The sequence below is a fragment of the Aptenodytes patagonicus genome, chromosome 4 (assembly GCF_965638725.1).
Source record: "Aptenodytes patagonicus chromosome 4, bAptPat1.pri.cur, whole genome shotgun sequence".
NCBI lineage: Eukaryota > Metazoa > Chordata > Aves > Sphenisciformes > Spheniscidae > Aptenodytes > Aptenodytes patagonicus.
Genome location: NC_134952.1, coordinates 16705801 through 16718425, shown reverse-complemented (window position 1 = coordinate 16718425; position 12625 = coordinate 16705801). Strand labels below are relative to the sequence as shown.

The window sequence follows — 12625 nt, the reverse complement described above, 5'->3', positions numbered from 1 at the left end:
AATGGGGCAGAAAAGTGAGGAAGCAAGGGAGAAACAGAAAGTTGACACAGTTGGAGGAAGCAGTCAGGCAGATTCTTCTTGTAAATCATCTATTTAGACATAAGAGGAGCAAGATCATGCTACGAAGACTGCAGCAGCTGAGTAATGTGGATATGAGTTTCAGTTATGAAGACTAATAAGAATGATCAGATGTTAAAGATGTATACGAAGAAGTGGCAAGATTTAGTTACACAATCAAGAAAGGGGGATATACCAACGGATTTCTGAATTACTGATATGAATGATGGAGAAGATGGAGCTGTTATAGTGACAGAGAAAGGAAAAAGTGGCGAAAGGAAGAAGTAAGACTCAAGTTGGAGGAACTTGCAGGAAACGGCAAAAGTGGAAATTTTAAGAATTTTCACTAATATATGAGAGTTATTCTTAACATCTTAAACCTAAAATGACTGTAATTTAGCTGGTTATCTTTATAAAAAGCACATAGATTTGATCTTTACCTCTGCAAGTCTCTATACTGCAGGAAAAAAGAAACTTAAGTGACTTAAAAACATGCCAATTACAATAAACTTGTTGGCATTAGAATATTGCCACAAAAGCATTTAAGTGTGTGTGTGTGAGTTTTTGTTCTGTTTTTTAAAAAACAACACACAATTTATACTTAAGGAAGGTGTCTCTTTGGACCATGAAAATTATGTTTTTGTGTTTTTCTAAAAGTACTTCTTAGACAATTCCGACTTACAATATACACAAGTATATAGGGGGGAAAAAATAATCAAAGAATAATGCTCAGAATAATTTATTTTTTACCCACAGACCAATGTTAAAAATCTAAGAACAACGAGAATCTAAGGCTCTCTTCCCAGTATAAATTAAACCATCAGAACATGTTCTGAAGTGATACCAGAGAGATCAGTTTTAGTTTAATATGGGTAAAGGTTTGCCAAAAGCACTGTAACTCCTCAGAGAGCTAAGATGACATAGAGGACAATGGATTAACACATTTAGAGTAACATGCTCTATATGACTCCTAATTCTTTCTTCTCCCTCCTCTTCACTTTTAAATGTCTCTCAAATGAAGAGAGCGAAAAGGTCATTTGCTAGGCTTTCACATTTCTCCCGATGACTGTGAACTAAAAGGATAAGCCCTTTTAAACTTGCTTCTTTTTGGTTTACGACAGTGAAAAGAATAAAGCAGAATCTGCCAGGAACTGTCGAAACACGATTGTACTGTTACATACATTGACCATGATCTAGATCATCATTCCACTCGACATTAGGGCTACCAAGCAATCAGTTATGAACCAATGCAGAGATCAAGAGAGAGACACATGAACTTATGTGTATGTTGTGAATACTGGAAGCTATCAAAGATCTTGATGTTTTTGCTGCACGCTTTACATGGTCTTTCTAACAACCGCAGGTCACATCCTCACATAGTTAAATCACTATAGCTTTTCCAAGGTCAGTGAGCATATATTGGCTTATACGACGAAAATCTGTTTACTATTTCTAAGAGTTGTCTACTAGATTTCTTGCTAAGTTCATGAAAGGCTTTTAGTTTCTACTCTGTACACTATCACTTCTACAGAAGCAAAAGAAGAGTTAGAACAACTAGCAAACTGTATACTTTTAAAGGGGGCAACGACTGCAAGCAGTAGCCATTAGCATGAACTAAATTATGATTAGAACTACCGTGTTTTAACTGATTAAAGGATTTGTAATTCAAACTCTAAAAAGAGATTAATGATCATAACAATCCAGACTGCACCCCTCCTTCCCTCACACCCTCCATCTTCCCCAAACTAAGACAACATGCAGATAAGCATTTATAATCAACAATCTGAATTAATTAATAGTAATGATCAGTAACAGCTCAATCAGAATTAATTGTACTGTAACAAACAGAAGTGAATTACCTCGTCTTCGCCCATAACTCCTCGCTGCATGCAAACAAAGGACAAATTGTAAAATGTCAAATAACTGTATCATGCCCACATATTAAAATATTTAAGATACAAAGAACTATGTGGGTAAGCAGTAAGTAAAAATCTGCATCGGTACTTGCTAGTGGTAATTGTAGATGAGAATGCATTAAACTAAAGTCTCACTTAAATACCATACTATTTTATTACTAAATTGACGTTAGCACCAGCTGTAAAGAATGTGTCTTTATACTTGATCTTAACTTCATGTTAATTACGGATGCATAAATTATGGTAACTTTGTAATTCATCCTCACAAATGTGATTCCTATCTTACCTAAGTGTCTAAATAACACACAGGGTACTGAAATTGTAAAAAGGAAAATATTACTTTAAAAAGCATGTAGCAAGCGTTAAATGAATCGCAGAAACATCCTGGTCCATGGAACAGTTTGTACAGTCCTTTGCAGTGACAATACAAATGCTATAAGCCGTGACCTTCCTTTTTCATGAAAAGACCTAGCAGAAAATTAACCGCAAGGTTTTGTTTGAAACAAAAGACTCCTTGTGGTAGCAAACAAAATCAGGGCACAAGTCACAAGAAATAGCATTGTATCAAAAACACTGCACAAAGGCAAAGCAACAATTTCTGACAGACTGCAAGTAAATCCAAGATTTTCCTAACTTTTGAGTTTTGCAAGATTCTTAAAGAGATCACGCTTATAGCTACAGTTCAGAAGACCATCCTGATTGCTTCTCTGCCTGAAGGCTAGGAAACTAAAAATAGACAGATTACTAATACAAAAACTATTAAGCTGCATGTAATTTCTTAGTTATGTTTCCACAAAGTATTTTCAATTCCTGTTTCACCGACTTGGTATCTGAGAAAGATTAATCATTACAGCATTGTAGTTAAATATCCAAATAGAAAACATTACTATAAACCATGATGTTATAGCAACATTTATGAACAAAGATTACTGTGTCTCGGCATTACTGTTTTGATTTTACTAGGACTCCATACATACATCTCTCCCAAAAAGCAACTGTGGTGCCGGGACATTGAAATACATGCAGTCTCAAACTCGATGATTCGTGAATGTCATTCACTGTTCTGTTCTTGTATTATTGAATACTTATATCGTGGTACCTCCCATTTGCTCGGGGTTTTTCAAAATTTTTAGCAAGTATAGTATTTTTTTTTTCTTTGTTATCTTGATCCCTACTAGGATTCAGTGGATTGCTTATGGAATTCTGAAAATCTCTCTCCTTGTTTTTTCTCCCTTAAAACTGTTGATTTGTTACACAGTCATCATATTTCTATCCAGCTTGCATTGAACTCACTTTCAAATTTATTTTCTTTCATCTGAAAGAATTACTATTGATGAGAACAGTCTTTTTGCTTAAAGTTTTTCAGATCCTCCAACTTTTTACTAGTAAGCCAAAACAGAAAAGCCCACTTTCTGAAAGAGACTTGTGTATCTAACCAAGTGGAAACACCTAAAACTCGTATTTCCCACATCAAAATAGAATCCACAAAACATCACATATTCTTCTGTGTGGTTAGTCCTCCCATTAGTTGCTGCTGCACGGTGAGACTAATGCCGAACTTCAGACTTGTTTTCCTCTCAAGTCAAGCACTTATAAGACATGCAGTTCTATGTCAGTGTTGCAGCATGTACGAATCTTTCCTGACTCTTGGCCAAAGTGACTCCCACATAGCATTAGCAGTAGCGTCACTAAGCCCTCGTCTAACCCCCTGTACGCCTTTTTTTTTTTCTTCCACAAATAAAACTAGAGTAACCAGGGAAAATTCAATGCATCACATCCATAGCAATGACTGCAGTGCAATGTTCTCTCTCAAAGAATAATATACAAATACATATTAATAACCACCTTTTGGCACAAGCCTTAGTAATTTCTACTTCTACTCCTTTCTGCCCACCAAACCAGCTCAGCTATTTTCCTATATTTTCACAGTTAAGACAAGATGATATGCATAAAGTTATTTTGTTACAGAACACCTGAACTGTTTTTCTTTGTGCTTTTAAAAATAGACAACAGTAATTTTAAAGGAGAAACACAAAAGGATTATCAATATGCTAAAAAACCCCCAATGCAATTCAACTTAAAAGGGTAGTTGCTGCAGTATTTTATATCTATGGAAATTACAATGATGTACCAAAGCTACCTGTGTATTCTTTGCTTCAGCAAAACAATGAAATCAGTGAAAATGGGAAAATAACTGTACTTGATGTTGTCACATTATTTACTTTACTTGTATGGCAAACCCCCTTCCCTGATATTGATCTGTCTTGTCCATTTAGATTGCAAACTAGTTTCGGCAGGGATTTTCTGCCACTTTGTGTCTAGAAAAATGCAATCCCATTCTTAGACAATCTGTAGGCACTGCTGCAATAAATGTGATCATTAACATCAAAATGTATGATTTTGCAAAACTCGTTATTTTTTCCTATTTTTAGCCAGACTTTAAGACCACAGTGGTTATATTATAGGTAAGTTGTTTTAATAACAGTAAGTACAAAGTCTTACTGTTACTAAAAATATGATGTTAAAGCAAACGTATCCTATCTTCATGAAACTTCAGTATTTTAATCTCTCCACATTACATATACATATAAACCCTTTCTTTCAAATGCCAGATACTACTTGTGAAAACAGTTCCACGGAATCAAACTTTTAGTACATTGTAAGCAATGAGATTCTTCTTTCTGAGGATATTAGATTCAATCAGAAATATTTCTGTATTTATTAAAATAACATGTACATAATGTTTTACACCTTTCAGAGCACATGTGCTTACAGAGCATGTGGTCTCTATAAACATACACATTATATATATTTAATTATAGATTTAACTATATAGTTCTTATATATGTATTTAATGTATATATCTACATAATTAGTGCATATGTTTAGATAAATAATTGCAGGGGAGACAGCACTTTGGGAAATGCTGTCATAGGCAAATAATTGATTTACAACAACAAAAAAGGAGATATTAAACTTCTTCCTTCCAGCCTTCCTGAACTTGTTCAAAGAATAAGTCATACAGAAATATTTTTTGTATCTTTTAGTCTATAAAGCTGGCTATCTTAATTAGCCAAAAACTCTGAAAGATTTCAAATGAGTGAGAAAGTACAAGAGTTACACTTTCATTCTAGAAAATGTAAGTTAGGCAACACATGCAAGAAGTACAACAAAGTCCAATAATGTTGGAACCTTCCAACATTAAGAGTGCTGAATATACAACAAAGACATTCCCTTATAGTTAAAACCTTCTGTTTCTATATTCTTGAAGTTGCATACTAATAAGGCTTAAACCTGTAAAAAAAATTAATCATAGAATCATAGAATCATTGAGGTTGGAAAAGACCTCTAAGATCATCGAGTCCAACCGTCAACCCAACACCACCATGCCCACTAAACCATGTCCCTAAGCGCCTCATCTACACGTCTTTTAAATACCTCCAGGAATGGGGACTCCACCACTTCCCTGGGCAGCCTGTTCCAATGTTTCACCACTCTTTCAGTAAAGAAATTTTTCCTTACATCCAATCTAAACCTCCCCTGCCGCAACTTGAGGCCATTTCCTCTCGTCCTATCACTTGTTACTTCGGAGAAAAGACCAACACCCACCTCGCTACAACCTCCTTTCAGGTAGTTGTAGAGAGCGATGAGGTCTCCCCTCAGCCTCCTTTTCTCCAGGCTGAACAGTCCCAGTTCCCTCAGCCGCTCCTCAGAAGACTTGTTCTCCAGACCCCTCACCAGCCTCATTGCCCTTCTCTGGACACGCTCCAGCACCTCAACGTCCTTCTTGTAGTGAGGGGCCCAAAACTGAACACAGTATTCGAGGTGCGGCCTCACCAGGGCCGAGTACAGGGGCACGATCACTTCCCTACTCCTACTGGCCACACTATTTCTGATACAGGCCAGGATGCCATTGGCCTTCTTGGCCGCCTGGGCACACTGCCGGCTCATGTTCAGCCGGCTGTCGACCAACACCCCCAGGTCCTTCTCTGCTGGGCAGCTTTCCAGCCACTCTTCCCCGAGCCTGTAGCGCTGCATGGGGTTGTTGTGGCCGAAGTGCAGGACCCGGCACTTGGCCTTGTTGAACCTCATACAGTTGGCCTGGGCCCATCGATCCAGCCTGTCCAGGTCCCTCTGCAGAGCCTTCCTACCCTCGAGCAGATCAACACTCCCGCCCAGCTTGGTGTCGCCTGCAAACTTACTGAGGGTGCACTCAATCCCCTCATCCAGATCATCAATAAAGATATTAAACAAGACCGGCCCCAGTACTGAGCCCTGGGGAACACCGCTCATGACCGGCCGCCAACTGGATTGAACTCCATTCACCACAACTCTCTGGGCCCGGCCATCCAGCCAGTTTTTGACCCAGCGCAGAGTCCACCTGTCTAAGCCGTGAGCCGCCAGCTTCTCTAGGAGAATGCTGTGGGAGACGGTGTCAAAGGCCTTGCTGAAGTTGAGGTAGACCACATCCACAGCCTTTCCCTCATCCACTAGGCGGGTCACCTGGTCATAGAAGGAGATACCCCCCTTTCTGCAACTTAAATCAGCTCAGAGATAGAAATATGAGACAGAAATATACTTTTTGTGCATGTTTATCTAACAGCAAGACAATATAAATCTAACTTTGTACATTATGTGAGCAATGCTATCACACAGAGAGTAAATGTATAATTTCTATTTTATTCAGACATGTATTTCAAATATATACCAGAGATCAAATAAGTACATATTTAAATAACTCAACTGAATGACTGAGCTGAATTCAAAATATTATGTTGTATAACAGGAAAAACTACTAGGCAAGCTTCCCATATTTAAAGATAACTACGAAATTTATGATAGAAAGTAAGAGAAAACACTATTTTCCACTAACATTCCTGATTTAATGATCAAATGGGGACAGTGAAGTAATGAAGTCTTTTTCATTAATACCTATTTATCTTTTAAAAAAATCCATAAACAATTATGGCAAAAAATTTCCCAAGAGTCTAGACTAAAGGAGGTAGGTGCCTAATCCTCATTTTATTCTATTGGATTTGGGTGCCTAAATTCTGTTAAGATTTCTTTAGAAATCACATCTTTAGATTTTAAGGCTGAAAGAGACTGTTACGACAATTCAAGTTTGGCATGCCTAACAGACTACAGAAACTCATTTAGCAATTCCTGTATAGGAAGTTTAATAACTTCTGTTTGAAGTAAAGCACCTTTTTTTAGAAGCCCAACCAGCTATAGTATCTTAAAGATGGAAAGTCTAATATTCCCTTGCCAAACTAATCAAATGGTAAATTATGTTTCAATAGCCATTAAAAAAATTCAATGTATTAAAAGTATAAAAGGGAGTGAACCCTATAATGGGGGAAAAATCCACCCTACACCCCAACAAATTGGACTCTTGCATTATTACTTGCTACAGAAAGGTTCTAAGTCGACAATTAAAGATGTACTCAGGTAAACCCATTCCAAAGTATCTTTTTGACTTTTGAGAGATAGCAGTCATTAAAAATGCATTGCTTTTTTTACAGCTTGAGCTGAAACAGATATATAATTATCAGATATCTAATTTATTAAAACACATAAATCAGCTTTCCTTTGGTTCAGTTCATTAATTTAAATAATGAAAACTGTAAATATTAATATTAGGTACAGTTCAGTAAGTACACTTCAAATGAGCTGGAAAAGATCTATCATTTAAGAAGAGGAAAAACTAGCTAAAAGTAAGTTTTATCTGAAGTGCTTAGTCTTAAAAGGTTTGAGGAATTCCAGCCTGGCTCATGTCAGAACCTTTCTGGGATCCAGAGATACCAGTCCACTAACATAAAGCCAACTAAAATCCAGTGAGGGTCATGATCTAGCGTTAAGTATTAGTGCACACATAGATGGGCCCAGGATCCTTAAAAACGTTGGTGCTTTTCTTTCATGGAAGTCTGGTATTCCTGCTCCTCCTCATAGAGACTACAATACTTACTGAGAAAGTAAGGGACAAATGTGAGTCTCTGGATTACCAGCTCTCCTCTTCCCTATTCCTCCCTCCAAGGCACCAATTACAGGGATACAGGGAAATGTTAGCTTGAATCCACTTAAGCAGAAAAGGAAACTCAAGTCTACAACTTTATCAGCGAGTGTTCAAGCTGTTTTCTCATTACTGCACATTTGGAGGAAGCCCCTCAATTCTTGCTAAGAAAGAAAGGTTGTACAGAGTCGGAGCAGCTGGAGCTTCCCAGAAGCTGTTCCCAGTGCTTCTGTTCTCGAGCTGTAAGGAGCTGCAGTTCAGACACTCCAACTTGAGGTGGCTCTGAACGGTATACGTGATTGCACTGGACTGCACTGATGGGTACATCAGACTCTCCAGGTACATAGTAGAGAGCTTAGGTGTCTAAACCAAGGCTCTGAATTAAATTCTAAAGGGCACACCTAAAAATTAGGTGTTGCAGCACCTGTCTTTAGATACTCAAATTGTTATTTTTATCTCACCTATCGAAGGTGGAAAAAAATATTGCGGCTTTTAAAGAGGACAGCAGTCACATTAAGTGCTAACTTCCAAACTACAGTGGAAACCCCGCCAGCATTAATAACACACAAGCTATTCTTCAGTGCATATTCTAGCTCTGTGGTAAGGTTTTCAGGATAGACTGGTACCACTGAGATGCATTTTTCCAATGTCTGTGATAATAACAAAAACCTTTTTTCCTAGATATTCCATAGAGCAACAATTCTTCCCACGTGCTCTTTTAGCACGCAAAACTGTAAAAAGAGGTCACCATTCTAAGTACTAAAACAAACGAACTGAAATGATACGAATTTCTTACACTGATTGCATTGCAGTATTTCACAGTTGCTCATAAGATTGCTTAATTTTTAATACCTTCCCATCTAACACTTCATTATAAATCAGCAGATAACGACAACTGCACATATACCACCTGAAGAAACCAGCTTGCAGAATAGGTCTTACAGTTGCAGTTAGATACAGAAAGTTAACTGTTGTAAATGTTGTAACATCAAACATACCAATATTCAATGTACAGGGATCAGGATTATGGCCTGTGTGGGCTAAACACTAATTTTATTTCAATAGTTAAGTAGCTATTTTCACTTTTCAAGATACTCCATTATCTTAAAGAACTGTTCAATACCAAAGGACCTAATTCTTCAAATGTCCGTTGTGCAATATTTTCCTTTACTGGGTATAAACCTGAATTTCCTTGCAATTTTAAACATTTACTCAGTGTTACACAAGGGAAATTAGATATTTTTTACATTTTATATCCATTTGCACAAGCGTAAATGTGCAGAAGGGTAAGGCAATCAAAAAACAGAGCTCCACAGAACCACAAACCTGAAATAACTATTTTGACTGTATTTTTTAATAATTAGGTCTTTAATGGCAACGTTTAGACCCATCAAGTCAGTGACAAAAGTGTACTTGCTTCCTGTACAACAGCTTCCACATTTTTTAATCTAGAGAAGCTGTGGCATTATAGCTTTAATTTTTCCCAATGTAGAAAACATTTGTGTGCAAAACCCCTGATTTATTATTGACTTAGATGGATTACCAAGCTCTGCTTCCTTCTTTAGCCTTGAACAAAGGCTAAAGTTCATGCCTTCACTGAGTAGCAGATGTTCATGAAGTTTGACCTACTGGGAGAGGAACGTGAACATGAACTCTAACTTCAGCATATTTCGCAGTTAGAAACGTATTTGACAAAGCCAGTTCCAAAAAAACCCAAGAAAAATAAAATGTTATTTCACATAAGTGTAATAGAAAGTATCTATTCACCCTTTATTTACACAAGATAGAAAAACATGCCTTTCTGGCCTTCTTATTTTTCTAATTCCTGTTTCTGTATAATAGATTTCTAGCAGATCTTTGGAGAACATACCACTGGTTTGCTTGAGAACAAAAAAGAATAGTGCATCGTTACGAGCACTTCAGATTTCAAATAAGCTAGATATAATGAAAGGCTGTTGCAAGATTAGCTCTTGCCATTCAACTCTGAAAAATGGCAACAGTCCCATCTGTGTTGAAGACTAGAGGCAAGTAATTCAATAACAGAATATAATAGTATAATTTTATACCAACATGTCAGATTTAAGCTAAGCTAGAGATAATTAGAAACTGTTATAAGATTAGCACTTACCATTTAACATCAGAAGATTGTCAGTCCCTGGATGTGGATAACTCAAGCGACCTTAAAAGAAAACAAAAACCAAAGAACAAAACAAAACAAATGCAGAGGTTTTAGCTATTATGCTAGGAAAAATAATGAAAAATCACTGCTTAGAATTTAAATATAAACTATATTTCCAGTTTGCCTAAGGGAAATAAAGAGCTAATATTTAACTCCAAGCACATTAACCAACAATATCCTTGACCCAAGTTAAAGCTGACAAGAACAGACTTCTTAACCTTAATTCTCTGGTCATAAGATCTGCAATGTGCTTTGGGATCAGCTCCATTAGGATAAAGCCACTTTTTGTTTCATGACACCCAGAAATAGTGCTGACTGCTTTAGTCTTCTCTTTCATAGTGACTGTGAATAACTGTACTATGCACATTGCTTAACAGAGTGGCATTTCTACAGATTAGTGATTCACTACTGAACCAATTTAAGAAAAATCATGTTAATAGGAATTAAGGCATTAAAATTTTATTAACCGATTTATGACTGTACCTTGGTGTATTACATATAACCATTGTATGTAATATTTTTCAGTAAGTCTGGCAAAACTAGAGTACTGGTTTATCTACAGAATTAACAGAATTGAAGAATATGATAGATAACATTTTCAACATTTTATACTGAATAAAAATTACATGAAAACCTCATATCCTGATGTTAGAATTTTTCAAGTATTGAATTTTACTACACTGGTTGCATGTTATACTTTAATAGTTAAATGAATGGTTTAAAATGCACAGCTGAAGTGACTGTTCACCACAAATTCCTTTTTATTAAAAGAGACGTTTTCTGTTTACAGGAAGCTGCAAACATACCAGTAGTGCACACTGACCTAGAGAGACATTTACAATAGCTGCTGTGTTTGGAAGAAGTGTGCTTTAATGTGCAAAAAACTACATTTCCATCCATCTTGCTATTCAAACATACTTGCTTGCTTATAATCCATAAGCATATATAAAAAAAATACTGTAACTTAAACATCTTTTGGAGGAAATGAGAATGTTTGTGGAGACATAAAGAAGAATCCAGTCTGGAAGCAATGGATGTTTAGAACTCACACAGGTTTAAAGGGGAATATATATGCAGTTGGCTTGCAAGATGTGAGTAAGCATTAGTAAGACACTGTCATACTCTAATAGGGCTCACTCTTTCTAAAAAGAAGCACTGGGAAAAAAAGGAAAAAAAGGAAAGAAAACCAAATCAGCAATCCATATATTAAGGTTGTCTAACAATTCCTATCATACACTGTTCCCCCCCCCCCCCGCCCCCGCTTCTGTTGGTTAAACCCATGTGATTACCAGCAAGACTGGAAATTTCTTGAAATAGTAGTTCTGTGTCCCAAGAGACACCTTTGGGGTTAAATAAAAAAAACCTTTTTGCTGCAAATCTGTAAGTAATAGGGTTTAAGTTTTGTTCTTCTCCTTTAGAAAACCAACATGATAATTTTCTACCAAAAAATATAGAAAAAATATACATTATGAACTCTTACACTCAAAACTTCAAAATAGCAAGATTAAGGTCATTTAGGATATTTTATTCAGCCTTATTATTTACAGGCATTGTGGCAAAAAGATTTTTATACAGCCACATACTATTTCTCTTCCCACAGATTTCATTATTATAAGAATAGATGGTATCAGAACACCTGCAGATTAGGTAGGAACTATTTGCTTTGGAATTTAAAAGTGTAGAAAAAGCGGTGAAGGGCAAGGGCAGCCTCCTGGAAAAGGGCAGATGAATGCCACCCAAAAGGACTCTGCTGTCTTCTCTAAATTCTACAGAATTTTTGAGCAGGCTTAGGCGAGATACTAAACAAAAATCTTTGTAGGAGCCTCTGCCTTCATGTTCCTCATCTTCAAGATGTCCAGTTTTAACATACAAGCCATTTTTTCTGTCATGCTGAACATTTACAGCTATACTGAATGTTTCTTGGAACTATAAATATTCTGCCCTTAAATTGCAATCTGGGAGCTGCCACTGGTTTGCTCAGCATAGCATATAACAAGTCACTTTGCTTTACTTCTTAGTTCTTTGGTCTATAAAGGTAATACTAATTTGCCTAACAGCAAGGATTTTACAAGATTATTTACTGTCACCATCATGTTTATATAAGGTGCTACAGAAACACTTGCAACAATATGAGCTGTTTCTTGCAAATCACAATGCTTTATCTATCTAGAATAACAACAGAAATTGTGAGAAATTATTATCTCATCTTGAACCTCCTCAAAACTGTGGTATCTTTCTCCCTGCCTGTATAAATTTATCTTCTTTTCCTATTCAGCAAGGGAGACAAGAGATACATTTTTCTCTGTGATTACTACAGAAAAAGAGGTCAGATTTAAGGCCTAGCAGGAGAGAGAAGCCCGCCAGTGTCAACACCTGGAGAGGAAAACTGTTTTAGAAGATAGTAAATGCTGGGTTTACAACTCTGGTTTTGCATTCTTTTACTTTTTCCCCTATAGCTTCACA

General features: G+C 36.6%; 1 protein-coding gene across 2 annotated transcripts in view; it reads right to left on the bottom strand.

Annotated features, from left to right (window-relative positions):
- CPEB2 (cytoplasmic polyadenylation element binding protein 2) overlaps nucleotides 1-12625 on the bottom strand; it is a 57225-nt gene that overhangs the window by 22440 nt on the left and 22160 nt on the right. Inside the window, exons 4-5 of one of the 2 annotated variants that reach the window (XM_076335958.1) lie at nucleotides 10112-10162; nucleotides 1917-1940 (exon numbers count right to left, since the gene is read on the bottom strand). In XM_076335958.1, the coding sequence (XP_076192073.1) occupies nucleotides 1917-1940; nucleotides 10112-10162 (75 nt within the window). The remainder of the gene's footprint in view (nucleotides 1-1916; nucleotides 1941-10111; nucleotides 10163-12625) is intronic. The other variant, XM_076335959.1, reaches the window with a different exon arrangement.